At 34.5% G+C, this 16,747-nt stretch overlaps 1 protein-coding gene across 2 annotated transcripts; it reads left to right on the top strand.

Annotated features, from left to right (window-relative positions):
- Positions 1-5,672: 5,672 nt before the first annotated feature.
- On the top strand, positions 5,673-16,116 carry LOC145660618 (uncharacterized). 2 transcript variants are annotated; one of them, XM_081725893.1, is made up of 5 exons: positions 5,673-5,811; positions 7,863-7,994; positions 8,762-8,866; positions 8,949-9,093; positions 10,881-16,116. In XM_081725893.1, the coding sequence occupies exons 2-5, from the start codon at positions 7,944-7,946 to the stop codon at positions 11,054-11,056; spliced, it is 477 nt and encodes a 158-aa protein (XP_081582019.1). In that variant the 5' UTR covers positions 5,673-5,811; positions 7,863-7,943; the 3' UTR covers positions 11,057-16,116. The 2 variants fall into 2 exon arrangements, with proteins under 2 accessions (XP_081582019.1, XP_081582020.1); XM_081725894.1 differs by having other exon boundaries at positions 5,685-5,811; positions 8,964-9,093.
- Positions 16,117-16,747: the final 631 nt, after the last annotated feature.

Raw genomic sequence — 16,747 nt, forward strand, 5'->3', positions numbered from 1 at the left:
GCCCTTTAGGCTAAAGGAAACGGATCATTAGTGAAACTGAATGAATATGAGAAAACTGGTGGAATGAAAATGCGGAAGAACATCATGAAACTCTACAAACACGATGCTGTCCACCATAAATTCACACACTCTGTGATCAAATCAGGGTCTCGTCTCACCAGAGGTGAGCGTTCTATGAGTGAGCTCTAGAATATTTAATTACTATTCAAATATTTAAAAATTCGTGTACGAGTATAGCAGAAAAATAGATGAATTCTTTCTCTTATATATTTGAACATAGGCACTTTCTCTTAAAACAAACTTGTTAAATTTCTTCAATGTTGCCACTTGTATTTCTTTCTTCTACGTTACCTTAAAGATTAATTAATATATATTTTTATTTATTTATTTATTTATAATGGTAAAAATATTAATAAAATAAAAAAAATGAAATGAAATATTTGAGTTTTACGTCTCACGATATGCCGGCTAGGCTAAAGGAGAAGGTGATGATGAGAAATGAATAAAAATGGTGTAATGAAGAAAGTGGGAGGAAATGGGAGAACCCCAATGAAACTCATCCACACGGGAGTTGGGATCAAACCCGGGATCCCAAGCACCAGAAATGAACGCTCTACCACTGAGCCAACGCGGCCCCACAAATAAAATAGAAATTTATAGATGTTTATACAGAGGTAATTATATGATAAGTTTCATTGTCAGGTTTTTAAAATTTATTTTAAGTTACTTACTCGCATTTTTAAAATATCCAAGTACTTTATTAGGGATGTAAGTGATTGGTACGGCTAAGGTTTAATATTACGAGATGCGCCTATAAAGGTACTCGAACTTAAGCAAGGGAGGCCCAAGTTCGATTCCCGCCGGGAGCTCATGTGGTTCGGATTCCACGTTAATCAATAGGTCCCGTCTCATATAACCTCGCTGCTGGAAGGATCGTTAAACTCAAAATCAACTCAATTGAACCTAAAAAAAAGTAAAATAACACTGGAAATACTTTTGTCTAAGGTTTTTTATTAGTGCCTGTTTAAACCAGTTTTGTGCAATTTGTATTTGAGTAAACGTTCGACAAATGCACATAGTGTGATGTCGTTGTACAAAAGTTTTGAATGTCAGGTTTGATCGCCCACCACAATGTACTTCAGAATGGTGTTCTCCTGTACTGCAGTAGCCACCGAATCCTCATATTATTCTTTCTTATTGGCTTTTTTTTTTACTGTTCTGTTAAAAAATCAGAGACATTTGCAAAACAAACACACATCTTCCTCATTTTCAGGTCCTTCCTTAAAATTAACCAAAACTTTTCTTTGTTTATCTCGAACATGGTTGACAATTGCTGTGGAATTATATGTTTATCAAATTTCAACGATATTTCTCCATATTTACCTCATTTCTTGACGCTCAATGGAGTTGTGACCTAGTATCATCCACAACACTTTTGTATCTACATCTGCAACGTTTCAATAAAATATTTATCCAATTTGTAACAAAGCATAATGTTAGAATGTTGCTCTATTTCGTTACACGTGTTTCGTACGATGACTTCACACTACATACATTTGTCGCAGGCTTATCCAGATACAGACTACATCAAACTAACAGGAAGCTTAGACAAAGGTGTTTCCAGTTTTGTTATACTATGGTTATATTTTAAAGGGAGGCAGCTGTATTTGTTAAAGTTTATAGGGATACCTCGTACTTAAATCTTAAATAAATACAAATTAACTTTAAAAAAAATGAGTATACACTTTGAGTAGACGTTAACGCTGTAGAATTGTATATATATATATATATATATATATATATATATATATATATATATATATATTATTATTATTAATTTTCTACGTTATTATTATTATTGTAGGAGAATAGTTCAAATTCAACGGAGAGTTTCCACTCAATTGATTACCTGGATATGACGATAGAAAACAATAACCCGGATTTGACAGACCATGAGGGAGCTATCACTGGAGACAGACGGTACTCTAGTAGTAGTACCGGTAGCTGGAGTACTGTTTCTGAGGTATGTCTGCATCAGTTTCTACTGCTTTAGTACCTTGTAATTTTTATCTTAATATTTACGAAAATAAAGGTAGCTCTATATGAACGAATTATCAGATTTCCATACTATGCTGTGCATAAATGTCGGAGTCTTATACAACAGTTCTTTCTGTCCGTCTGTCGAAAGATATCAGAACAAAAACGGTAAGAGATATCAAGAAGCATTTTTTCCCAATCATTTCAGCGTCCCAAGAATACGTTCTATCTCCTCCCTTAACTATTCGTTCAAACCGGAAGAGGTTCAAATTAACCATTTCCTGTTTCAACGTTGATTGCCATAGAACAAAAATTGTAAGGAACAGCAACAAGAGGTTTTCTGTAATCGATCATCGTCTTAAGAGAACATACCGTCACAACCTACAACACTCTACCAAAACCACAAGTGGTTGAAATTACTAGTACTTCCGGTCTTAATACTGACTTCAATAGAGCAAAAACGATAAAAGGTAAAAAGGCGTTTTTTTGCAATTGCTTCAACGTGCAAGAATAGGTTCCATCACTTCTGTTAATTCTCTATTCAAATCGGAAGTGGTAAAAATCAACTATTTCCGGTTTCAACGCTGATCACCATAGAAGCAAAACAGTAATAGATAGCAAATAATGGCTTTTTGATCTGGATTCAGCGTCCAAGGAACAGGTCTTATCTTTGATCTTATTCCTCTGTTGGAACCAGTAGTTATAGAGGTACTACTTCAAGTTTAAGTATTAAATTTGTATAATTTGGAAGTCTACCGTAGTTTCACACGAAACTTGTTTGTTTAATAATATTTCGTTTATTTAATACAGTAGACCACAGTTCACGACTCCCTCTATTCGTCCACATATCGGTTCACGAATGATATTTCGGGCTATGAACACACACCCGAACACACATTTGTATCCATGCTATCAGTAGTGCTTTCAAGCATTTGTCATACACATTATTTGTCAGGGTGTTGTGTCCAAAAATTTCTTTGCATTTTTTTGTATTATTTTAGTCTTCATTATATCTAATTTAGGATAATTAAGAATATTTTCATTTATATCCTTCATCACAAAAAAAAAAAAAAACGCTTAAAAAGATAAAAACAAAAACATGTTTCTGTGGCCTGAACACATCAATTGTGTATATTTACATTAATTTAAATGGCAAAAATAATTTTAGTTCTTAAACAGTTCACGAAACGGATTAAATTCAGGACGCAAGGGTTCACTGTATTTAATATGAATATTATTTCTTATTCAAACATTTTATTTATTATATTCTGTATAGTTGTTAAATATATTTTTCCAGTGGTATACGCAGAATAAAATCAACGGGGAGAAGGGGGCTTCAAGGACTTTATTTCATATACTTTCAGGACTAGCGTGATTTCTATATACAGGATGTTTCAAAACAACACCGACAACGTTTAGGAGGTGATTCCTGACACCAAAATAAGACAAAAAATATAGACTAATCTGGATGAACAAATGCTCCCTTTTGGAGTTATAAGCTGCCGAAAACGTGAAAAGAATGAACTTTAAAGATCCATAGCTCTAAAACTATTGGTCCTACCGTAGTAAGATCAAGACTTCACCTAGGAACTAATATGTGCGCTATTCAAAAATACATGTTTCAGAATCCAAAGGTACTCACGCAACTATTTTTATAGAGGGAGTTTAGCTACCGGCATATAATTTGAAGTGCTCACCAACTACCTCTATAAAAATTGTTGCAGAAGTACCGCACGATTCTGAAACTTGGATATTTGGGTAGAGCACATACTAGTTTCTAAATGAAGTCTTGACCCGATAGAGCTTTGAAGTTTTTTTTTTTTTTTTTTTTTTTCACGTTTTCGGCAGCTTATAACTACGAAAGGAAGCACTTGTGCAACCAGCTTGATATATACTTTTTGTCTTATTTTGGTGTCAGGAATCACCTCCCAAACACTGTCGGTGTTGTTTTGAAATAGCCTGTATATAGGGTGCGCAAAACAACACCATCAATGTTCATAAAGTGATACAGTATATCATTTGACGCTTTTACGTATTAAAAAACGTGAAATATACTGTGGCATATCACATCCCAGCGTACGTTATTCTCAACACGAGTAACCACGGAGCTGGCGTTCCCTAATACGTCAGATGTCCCGCTTACGCATTCCGTATTTACTGTTGTCAAAGCTTACCTTTTCCCTACGTAGACTCACCTTTTAAGTCACAGTATATCTAAAAATTCTGGTGGTAGCATGTCTGGGATTTATGTTATGAGGGAATCCCTTGCCCACACATTGTACATTACTGGAATAATGTATTTTGGATGCATATGCATAACTTCCTTTACACTGGTATGAACCACCACTCCACGGTCTCTCGTGTTCGAAATAACGAGTGTTGCAATATAGCTTTTCCATACTTTTGGGCAGCTTTAGCTGTAAAACTAAGACTTTTCTCCATAGGTCCATATGAATTTTCTTTTGTCTCGGGAATCACCTCCCAAACGTTGTAAGTGTTGTTTATTGAAACACTATATATATATATGAAGGAAAAAGTTCGAGGTTTAACCCCCTCCTGAGCAAGATATTACGGAAAAATTAAAATTTACTATCTATGTTGGAAGTACATGTTTTTCGGTTTTGATATAGTATCGTGAGACATTTGGGGAGTCACTTGAATTACGAGGTTCTAACCTCCGAAAAATCACATCGGAAGCCGATGCCCAAACCATGCTCAAGCTATCAGGCTGGTAACAGGTCATGGGCTGAGGCGATTTCTCATAATTGCGCTCCAACTAGGTTTCTCAAGAATTGCTAATGTGTTTAAAGTAATGTATTGTTGATGGTTGTCCATTTTATGTGACTTACCTCTGTTTTTCTTTCTTTGATTTAGCACTCATATGACAACAGTAGTGATGAGAGCTTCTGTTCTATACTTGACACTTCGACCTCAGTCATGTCATTGCATTCGCAGCCAGTGTCTGTAGCATGGCTGAGAATGTTATATGGCTATTCGCCATACAACATCTTTGCCATTGTCAACATGTCTGAGGCCCAGCGTGTCAGCGGTCTCAAGATTTTGTTGATAATGACCACTCCAGAGACTTCGGTCCTTGGAGTGTCCTTATCTTACCTAATAAGTTCTGAGAGGATTCGAATTGGAATGCCATGGCAAATCGTGGACTTGCCCGATTACGATCTCAGTGGCATTCCTCGAGAAGACTATCCTATGACTAACTTCTTCAGAAGTGTATATTGCTTGTGGCGAATCCTCCAGTTCCAGAGGTGGGGAACCCCAGCAATTGCACTTTCAGAAGTAGGGGGTCAACCAGGTGAAGCTGAGGTTGAAGTGCAAGTGGAAGAAGAGGAAGGATCACACTCTAATGGCAGCCACAGAGAGGAAGAAGCTAGTGATGAAGAGAGGAGTCCTAAGGATGAAGAGAGGAGGCGTGTGTATGGTCCAGTTGTTCGACCGCCTCCCCGTTCCAGGTAATACTTCAAAGTCTTATTTATTCATATATATTATTCTGAAAATTGTTGTGGGTTATGCACTTTTAGCGACCGTAGTATTTCTCATGCCCAGCTTGTTAGAGACCCGAGAATTATATTAATGGACTTAATAAGACTCAAAAACTTAATTGAAATTATTTACAATAAATTAATTTATTTTATTATTTGTTAGTGCACTAAATTGAATTTATGTTCACACGAATTCTAATTTCTTTTTTATCTTAGTTTATCTAGATTCCAAAGGATAAGAAGCTTAATCTTCCGGCGGAGACAAAGCGGAACGGTAAGACAATAAAATAGAAATTAATTTATAATCAGTAGTTTCTTATTTATTTTATTTTTTATTTATTTATATTTATGAAATTTATAAATTTATTTTTTTTTCTATTTGTACTAACGCTAAGTGTAAAAATTCTGACAAAAGGTATAAATTGCGAGTGTGAAGATATTAAGATATAACTTCTGAAGAAACTAAACTGACGCTCACAGTTCTAACTATTCGTTAATGCCGAAAAATTCAATACAAGCCGCCATCTTCTTCAGCGTATAATGGATCATTGCATCAAGAGAACCACGACCCAAATATTCTTTGCAGATTGAAAAGTTTGAAACAAATCATATATATTATTTCGAGCTATCAGGGAAAATGATGTTATCAGCTGAGCTTTATTAGTTAATACAAACTATTTACTGAACTAATTGGTTTTATTTTTATTTTTCACCATATTACCAGCAAGCATAACTCCACAGGTAAAAAGAAAAAAATCACAATACAGATGAAACCCCAATAATTAATTGAAACAGAAACATTTATGTATTATGAATTACCATATTTGCTACAAGCTATGTAATGTTAGATGTAAGCTTAACCATATCTGAAATATATATTTCTTTTAATTATGTGATGGAAACCATAAAATATTGATTGAAAAGAGCAATGTGTGTTTATGTAAATAAATAAGCTTCTGAAGAAAATGGAGGTTCCCATTGAAAATTTCGGTATTGACAACTGGTATTTAGACGCATTCCGGAGTTTAATTTAATAGTTGGTTAGGATATAGTTTAACTCAGTTTTTTTTCCTTCGCTGCTACCTCTAAAAAGGAAGAAGTGAAATTGTCATCCATACTTATAGTTCGATCTTCTATTACAGAAATAAAGCGAAATCCACTAATCAATTGTACCTTAACCCAATTCTAGAATACTCTTAGCGTTCAATGAAAAAAAAAAAAAAAATGTTCACAGATGAGAAATACACCAATCGATAGAACAAAATGATATGTGCGACTGTAAAAGGTCATGCGTAGTTTTTGAGAAAATGGAGGGAAAAAATAATTAATTTATAAACTTAAATAATTTATCCTGTACGAGAGCTTACTGAGGTAAAACGTTAAAGTAACCTTTCATTAAGCTTTTCATTAAGACATAGATTCTTAATGAGATATAGCCCGAAATTATCATGAACTCTTAATTTTTTTATTTTTATTTAACTAATATATTGTCCAAAAATAAGGCATTGGCGCAAATCCCCTCAATCTTGGAGTTGGAGGGAATGTCCTCCCAATAATCCGATTTGAAATGTGTATTTTTGGGGGTGAAAAGAAGAAATATGATATTATTTGTGTCCGACTGCTACAAAGGAAAGAGAGATTAAATTGATGTTCCTTGCTGTATAATATACAACAGGTTCACCTCGGAAATCAGATTCATCTACCGTAATATGAGTCTCTGTCTCCCCCCACCCCTCCCTTCCAGAATAAGCCTCAAATTGCCCGCCTCCCAATGTTGAAGACACTTGTGCTCCCTTGATCCTCCACAGCATTATTTTTCTACTTCATAACTATTTTGAACATCGCTTAAAAAAAGGAACGGTATTACCCGTCCCCCCCCCCCCCCTCCAATGTTGAAGACAGATTTGCGCCGATGGATAAGACATACATAAATCGATAGATCCCTTGGAAATGAACGAAATAATATGCTTTAAGCTAAATTCTTATGCTTAGTTTTTGGGAAAATCGAAAAAAAGGAAGATACTAACTTTTGTGGCGCTAAGAAATGTGTCGTTCTTTACCAATAATAAATGACTGTTTTTAATATGCTGGAAGAAATGGTACTACACATGTGGCAAAATTCACTTGAAGTAGGAGATTGTACTTATTGTTGACACAGCACTGTTTACGCATATACTGCTGAATTCCTAGCTGTTAATGATGTTTATATGCAACTCGAGATATTACGTAGGAAATAAAAGTACAGGGGTATTGTTACAAGTAAGATGAGTCATTGATGAAACAGATTTGGACTGGAACTAAAATAACTTGATTTATATTTCGTAGGAGGAAGCAACACGAAAACGGACCACTCCACCACCAACTGAGGAACGAAGTCATCCCATCTCTCCTCCTGGGACCTCGCAGATGGATCGTGAGACGATGGTCAAAGAAGTTTTCGTGGAGGAGATCAAGGAGGTAAACTGATTTATTATTTATTTATTTATTGATTGATTGATTCCAAGGATACTAATAACAGTATTAGATTGAAGTCATGCAAATGCTTATTTTAATATTTAGTTTGCAAAACTCGCCGGTGTTGAGATAAGCCTAGAATTAAAGTCGATGTTTAGAATACTCGGATGTTGCTTTCTTTTTAACCCAACAATTGGCACGTGTATAATACCCTTGGTGTAACCACGTTTTTACCAGTGCGTTGCATCCCATTCTTCTAAAGGCTTTCCTACAAGAAGTTATTCTCAGAGGTGAGATACGAGTTTCAGCAAGGAGGGAGTTTCTTTTATCTGTAGTTACGTTGTTTATTAAACTGAATGCCTTAACTCTCAGCAATAACTTTAATTATTTTTCTTGCCTCCTTGATGATTTGATGAATTTCTGCTTTAGGAAAACCTTGACTATCTACAAACACTTGAAAATTATTTAATGTGGTGTTAATCATCTCTTTGAAAGCTGGAAAGGAAAGGAAAATAAATATATTAGATTCTCAAGAACAATACTAATTTTTTCTTTTTCATAAGTGCTCCTCTATTAGGTGGAGAGGTGATTTTAACAACCAGTTCGGGCGAATCAGTGCGAACTAGCTGAATGACATCACTGATACTGATTTTTTTTTTCGAAACGCAAGTAGCTTAGAATTATCATTATATATAGTTTTCTATATGAAATTTCAAGAATAATAAATAATGCTTCTCTATTCTCATTAAATTTCTATTGTTTTATTATAGCACGAACGGCGACAGGAACCAAGACCGAGAAAACAGCGACAAGAGGGCACCGAGAGGTCACCGCGAGAAGTCGATGATGATAATTTGAGAGAACACCCAGTTCAGGTAAATTGTGACTCATATATATATTGTTTGTATATTCATTATTTGTATATTTGAAAGATTGATACTATAGATTTATTCACAGAACATATTTTTACAGGAGCCGCCGTATCCGTACCCTGTATCTTGGCGAAGTAGACTCTGTTGCGTCATCAGTTGTGCAGCTAGATGCGTTGTCGCCCCGTTTTCGGCTTGTTTGGGCTATGGAGTGGACCCGTGCGACAATTGGTGTAAGTTATTTTCATATTTTAATCTGTACAAATTAGTGTTATCACCATAAGAGTTATGATCATTAATCTTTATGAGTTAATCTTTTATGTACCAGTATACAAATGTTTACTTGGTTACACGGTGAAACCATCTTATAGCACTGATTACTGATGTTATCCATTGAACTGAAATGCAACTAATTCATACCTAGTCCAGTACATTGCAACTTTTTGTGGCAAACAAGTCTAGTTGTCTATATTTATTTATTTCAAATTATATTAATATATTTTAATCATTTAAGTTTTCTCTTGGTGAACGTGACTTCCTTCGAAATTGCAAAAGAACTTTTCGTGTTTACTGACACGTAACATCGTGACCCATCTGTCAATAGAGATCAAGCAACCTACTTCTTCCACCCTCCATTTTTTTGTTGACACAATGTGTTGTATGTATCAAAATTCGAAATTGTCTTGATCATAGCGATAAGTAAATGGCAGTTTTCCTCGTTTAATAGTCGCAGTTGGATTTTCGCATTAAAAAAAAAAAAAAAAAAAAAAAAAAAAGTGCTACTATTACGCAAGTGAACACGGTAGTTTGATTATGAACGTTTAGGTCATTAGCGAAGCCATGACTATTTATATGTCGGTCTTACTCGACTTTTGCCCGAATATCACCTATTTTTTGTGTGATTGGATGCCTACTGTGAGGAGCATCTTGGATATAAAAATTTCCACAAAGAAAGTGACTGTTATCTTATCTTGCCCGTAAACAGCACAAATTTCTTAACAGGTCTGTGCAATATTTACACCTTTACTGAAATAAAATTGGAAAATGTAGCGCAGTTTTGCGGGAAGTTCACTTATCTTCACGGCGCAATACCTTACGTCTAACTAACTAACTTCATGGCCTTGGAACCCGGAGGTTCAATGCCGCGTTCGCAAGTCAACTAGATCCAGTTTCTGTTTTGTATTCCTATTTCTGCGAGATCCATTTTAATATTGCCCTCCTATCTGCGCCTAGGTCTTCCTAATGGTTGTTTCCCGATTGATCTTCCAGTCAAGTCTTTGAAAGCGTTCCTACTTTCTTCCAGCCTGGCTACATGACCTGTCCACCTGACCCTCTTAGATTTGATGACCCTAACAATGTTTGGTAAAGCGCATAAATTATGTAGTTCCTCGTTATGAAGTTTCCGTCATTCCGCTTTCACGTTCCTCTTCGGTCCGAATATTCGTCTCAGGATCTTGTCCTCAAATATTTTCAATATATGTTCTTCCCTCAGAGTAAGCGACCATACAGCACAACAGGCATGATTATCGTTTTATATATTTTAAGCTTCAAATTCCTCGACAGAATTCGCTACGACAAGAGATTTTGAGCTGAATAAATACGAATTCCCTGGTTTTAGTCTACATTTAATTTCTTCGTGAATATGGTTTCCGTCTATTAATATTGATCCTAGATATTTGAAAGTATCCCCTTACGTCTATTTGTAAGAATCCCATCACTTATACATCTACTAGCTTCAACTGTGAAATGACCTTAGGCCGGACACGCTGCGACTTATATACCCAGAGACTTGAGACACTAGGCCCATTTCGTACGCGAAAAGCCTACTGTATTCTAGACTACATTATATAATACTGTATTCAACATATAACCTCCCTCTAAATATCATTAGTCCCCATGAGTACTAATAGTTCCCAGATGAACCCAAGTACAAAAACTGAAATTAGAAATAATGCTATTTAAATTGTATAAAATATAATAATTCAAATCCTCATTATTTTTATATTTTTGTTCATTTTAGATCAACGAGAGGAAAGAAGAAGAAGGTGGGAAAGACAGCATGGAAACAGGGATCTTCCTCCCAACTTACTCCATCTCCGCCATGAATCTCAGTGTGGCCGCTGCTTCAAGTTTTATTTTTGCCCCTGCTGCTGCTGCATTCCTTGGTGCGACGATGAGCGAGAGTGCTTCCTCTAAAGAGGAATTGAGGTAAAAAGATAAGAATATCTAAACATAATATATCTTTCGTTTTATCAATTCGCTTTAATGTCCTTATCTGTATTATGTATTTGTAAGTCTTCGATATTTCTCTTTGACGTCTGTGTCCCGAATTTTCTGTATTACTTGTCTGCAGTTATGATTTCGGGTAATTTGACGGACTCTCAACTCGGCGACTTTTAATTCATCTTTTTCAATCCTTTAGGTTGTCATTTTGCAGAAGGGTTAAGTATTATGTTTATAAAATAAATTTAAACTACCGATCTTTTTACCTCAGAATATTCCACTTCCTCTCAAGATTACATCCATTAGACCAAAGGATGATGTACATATGTGTATATAATCTATGTAGTAATTGTAGTTACTCAAAATTCAATAGTAAGCTTTTGCTAATTCTTAACGACAAGTCGTTTTGTAGAATCTAATACAGTGAAACCTCACAATAACGGACACCTCCATAATACGGACAGATTTTATAAAACTGTTTGTATTATAATAGAACAGGAGCCTCAGCAGTGTTATTTTCTCATAATGCTTTAGTAAGCTCTTTGTTCTCAGTTTATATATATTCAGCACAAAAAATGCTTCCTTCAATTTAAAAATAAAACGTGGTCACGCTAAGTAAACAGAAATTCTCTTTTCTACAAAACATCTTTCAAATTCAATCTCAATAAATTGGTGAACCACTACACATAATATTTTTCATTTTCCTGTACATCTATCCAAACTAAATTGCTTCCTGGCGTTACTCCTTCAACACTTTCTATGGTGGAGAACCAATTATAAGACCAAGAATTCTACACGAAATTTCTTTTCTTCCCTGAAAAAGTCACTACTTGTGTTTCCCTTGGTACTTGTATCTTCCCCTGCAACTCCACATAAACGCATCTCTTCAATGATACTTCTATTTGTTTACAAAACGAATTTCTGCTTTACTCCCCCAACAATTGGAACATGTCTTCTCTGTAACTGTCAACTTTCATTTACAGACAAATAGTTACGTCCGATCAATGCCCGTTATTCAAAGGTATCACTGTAGTAGAAAGATTTCTGCATGAAATTTATATTGTATTGAGTTTATAACAGTATTTAATGATTATTGTTACATTTTTGTTCTCCAAGAAAACGAAAATCGCGCTTGACCTCAGATCAAAGAAAGTTTCAAATACTTCCATATACGTTTCCTATAGCTCCAGTAGTACAGGACTTGTTCCAACGATTCAAATGAAAAATGTTGAACCATCCCCCCTGTCACTCTGTGGCCTTCACATTTTGGGTCTGCTAAAAAAGCTGCTAAGGTGACAGGTTTTGATGAGATGACATTTTACATATGATGAAATGAAGGTCACCATACGACAGTGGTTCAAAGACCAACCTCCCGAATTCTGTGTGGAGGGATTTAAACACTATCACAATTGGACAAGTGCCTGAATGTGTTGGGGTGACTTCTGAGAAACATACTGACTCTGAGTCACATTAAATATTTCAGCGACTATAGATTTTAAATACAAAAGAGGACTATAAAATTATCTAGTACATAGTGTTAAAAATTCAGGTCAATGTATTTACACATGATGGTGCTACACTTACCAAAAGAGTTTCATTTATTTTAAGAGTTAAAGGTGGTTACGAATTTCAAAAAAGTTGAGAATGCCATCACTCAGTTTGAGGATAACCTAAAAGGAGCAAGCTCTACCTTGCCATTTACATCATTTTCATGTAATAACAAATATTCCAACTGTTTCTTTACACAATACATATGCACTGTTATAGACTCAATATAGAAATCAGTAAAAAAAAAATTAAAAAATAACAAAAAAAATAAAAAAATAAAAAATAAAAAAAATATAAAAAGCAAAAAAAAATGAAAAATTTAAAAAAAAATAAAAAAAAAATAAAAAAAAATAAAAAAATATGAAGTAGGTAGAAAGTAGTGTTAAAGTAGAATAGTTGTGTAGAAGTAAAACGTAGTGTAGTAGTACCGTAGAACATGTATATAATATAGAAATAGAAAATATATTGAGTAATGCAGAAATCTGAGAAACAAAAGGAAAACAAAAGTAAAATAGATTCCAAGCGAAGTAGAAAAAAGAAAGAAAGAAAAAAATGATTAATCCTAAGTACAAGTCAGGAGAAAATGAATAATTTGCTAAGCGTCATAACATCAATTTTGCTCCTTTTTCACATCTGGATTTCTGACAATCCTACATAGAACTAAAAATTAACTGCCTTTGCATACATTCAATAGAATTCTCAGAGGTTATATTTTATTTGTTGACATCGTGCTTAAAACATCAAATATATCAGAGATCAACAACAATCAAGATAATGTATCAGAATAATGTTCTTTAAAAGTTAGAAAACACATTCCAACGGAAATGTGCTAGATGCACTTTGTGAAGCATTGCACAATGAGAGCAAATTTCTTCTTCAATTTACTTAAACAAACAAGCAGATTTATACTTCGTTTTCCTAAAATTCATCCCTCACAACGTACTTTATCGATACAACATCTGGTGGATCTTACAAGGTTTTGTTTAAGAAATAGATCGATGTTTTTCAGGCAGTAACGGATCCGTGGAATGAGCTGATCCGGGTTTGTAGTATATCATCTCTTAGCATTGAAAGCAGCCTTCAAAATTGTCCAGAAATTTTTCGATGGGTCGAATTTCTGGAACATTAGGTGGGTTATCTTGTTTCGCTACAAATTAAGTTTCTTATGATTGAGATGTTCAGTCACAACTTTGGGGTAATGCGCGGACGCTAGATCAGGCCAGAACACACATGTCCCTGGTTCATAATTTGCACGTATGTACGGTGTTAGTCTATTCTTAATGCACTGTACCAGGTACGTCTGGGCATTGATAGCAAATCCAGATCAACGCAACAACGTTCCTACAATAGGGTTTCCTTTGATTCCCTTCTCACCGTCAAACAAGGTCACGATAACACCACTTGTTCCTGTATCTGTTGGTGCACTACTGGCTCATCGTCCTGATAAGTCTGCCGCATTTCATGTACCACGCGAGACAGGTGCTGTCCTCTAGAAGTTTTGTACGTATTTATATTGAACACACTTTACTGTGTGACAGTAACATCGGCATCATTTTATGAAAACTGATAAACCTTCTCTTGACACCATTCTTTTTCTTTATGACCTCTTTCTCAAACATCGATTTCACTATCAATGTATGTAGCATATCTTCCAAATCACCTTCTCAAAATAACGGCATCTAGATATGATTCTTTTCTAAATAATTGACCTTATCAATTGGTATTTCGCATGATATTATGTCTTCCCGTCATGCTTGAAGCTGCACATGCTTCTTCACTATAATGTATTTGTAGGTCATCCTAAAAGCCATTTATCTTTTATTCAAATTCCGTGCGTATCGTCAAATTCTTATGCTATGCAAAGAGCTTTCATGAGAATGTCCACGTGTTCTATGGCGCTCTTTGAATGGTAGATTGGAGTACATAATACGGATACATCTTTTCTCATGATCATTGTACTCTAGGGTTAATTTCCAAAAAGCATTAGGATTAGATTGTAGAAATATAGTATAGTGTAGACTTCATATCAATATTAGTTAATTAAAGAATAAAAAGTTTAAAATTAAAGTATTTGTTGTAATAAAATAAATATTAGATTAATTGAAAAATGGAAATCATTACGCTTGGAATAGATGTGAATCATATATTTCGTAAATCTTGACAAATTTTACATTCTACACTGCTTGACAAACTTAAAAAAATATGCTTACTAAAATTAATTGGCATATTTTTGGTGAATTTCTTTTGTTTCGATTTTCATGGTGTATATTCCATTACTTAGAATTAATTAAAGACCATAATAAACGCTGTTGTAATAAATTAAACAAGCTGAGACTGCCTTCCGTGTTCCCGCTATTTCACCCTATGACAGTGTTTCCATTTTCCATGAACCATCAATATTGCCAAGTACCAAAATTAACATCCTTCTATTTTTTATTTATCACGAGTTCTTTGTTGTTTATGTAGATCAATCTCACAATTTACCCCATCTAGCATCAAGAAGAAGAGGAAAGACTTACATCTAATACTCTTTGACAGTTATGGAACGTTTAGCCTTTACTCCACGGGGAATCCAATTTTTCTTACGTAACTTTATAAACAAAACATTCATGTCGGCAATACCTTCACATATTTCTCTAAGACGACTTCGTGGCCAAACAATAATAAAATTGAACTTTAAAATAATTTTAATCGAGACTAATTTACATGCAAGTTGAATCTTCAAATTAATCAAACGTGTGCGATCAAAATAGTTGCACAATGATTTCAAACGATCTTCCTTTATACCAAAATGTGAATTCTTATTGGAGCTTCCTCTGCTAAATATATTTCAGGCACTCCGAGTTTACCAGTTAACCTTCCATTCTTTCTGGGATGATCTTCTTCTTGTTCACATCAAGCATAGGTTGGTGGGCAACATGTAAATTTTAAAGCTTTTCTCTCGCTTGGGATTTTATACTTTGATAATGTTTCTTCTTCGTAGCAGCATTTAGATAATCTATCCTTGGTCTTTCTCTTCCGGGTTTTCCTTCTGCCTTTTCCTCTATTAGCACGATGATCCAATCGGAGTGCCGAATAATATGGCCAAGCATGCTGTTTCTTCTTTTTCCTATTATCTTGATGATCTGTCGTCCTTCATTAGCTTCCTTTAGTACGTCTTCATTTCTTTTCCTTTCGGTCCATGATATCCGCAGCATTCTGCGCCAACATCACATTTCAAATGCTTCCAGCTTGGATATTTCAGCTTTTCTCAATGTCCACTTCTCTGATCCGTAAAGCGCCACGCTCCATACCAGAGTCTTAATAAATCGTTTACGAAATTCCAATGACATATTTCTTGAACTTCCCAAGCTCCATGATTATTTATCCAATAAAGAGCAACCGATTGTTCTGAGTTATAATATATCTGGTTTACATTTAATAAATTGAATTGTTAGTTCTGAGCTGTAAATCAGTAGCTTTTTCAATAATCTCCAACATGACAGCACACACTTTTCTTTATATATATATATATATATATATATATATATATATAAAGAATGTACATACAATTTTTCTAAAATTACAAAAAGCATGTAACAGCTTGAATTTTCTAGAAAGGCCATTTACAAATAGTTTCTGATAACACTAAAAATTGTTTTTATTACTTGTTAAATTTCCTAGATTCTTTCAGAAAAGCTGGTAAGTCCCAATAACTATTGCAACCTTTCTTGCAATAATAGTTTCAGAATCACCATCACAAGAAAAGATTTATGAATAATAGGTGAAATAGCTATGTTTCTTCACGGATTTTTCAACTAAAATACTTATTTGTAAATAATAATAACAATAATATAAATAAATATTGAATAAACAAAATAAAATAAAGAAAAAAGAAACATAAAATTAATTACTGAAACATAACGGATCAAAACTTTATGCACAATGGACGAAATAGTTCCCTTTCGTCAGGCATCTTTTGACTCTACTTAAACATTATATAAAGAACCAAATAAAAAAAGAAAAATCACACACTATCTGTAGTGCATCATTGAGCTTAGCTTACTTACACATATTCCTATGCTCATTACTCGAACTTGGTTCAGTTAACAATGTTCTTCTCAATAAAAGCGAACA

Source organism: Thermobia domestica, chromosome 9 (genome assembly GCF_964235325.1).
Source record: "Thermobia domestica chromosome 9, izTheDome1.hap1.1, whole genome shotgun sequence".
NCBI lineage: Eukaryota > Metazoa > Arthropoda > Insecta > Zygentoma > Lepismatidae > Thermobia > Thermobia domestica.

What these genes read in the sequence shown, in the direction of transcription:
- LOC145660618 (XM_081725893.1), top strand. Translation starts at nt 7,944, where the DNA reads ATGGATCGTGAGACGATGGTCAAAGAAGTTTTCGTGGAGGAGATCAAG. An exon ending in TGAGAGAACACCCAGTTCAG is followed by an intron (nt 8,867 to 8,948) that starts GTAAATTGTGAC and finishes ATTTATTCACAG; the next exon opens with AACATATTTTTACAGGAGCC. An exon ending in GGACCCGTGCGACAATTGGT is followed by an intron (nt 9,094 to 10,880) that starts GTAAGTTATTTT and finishes TGTTCATTTTAG; the next exon opens with ATCAACGAGAGGAAAGAAGA.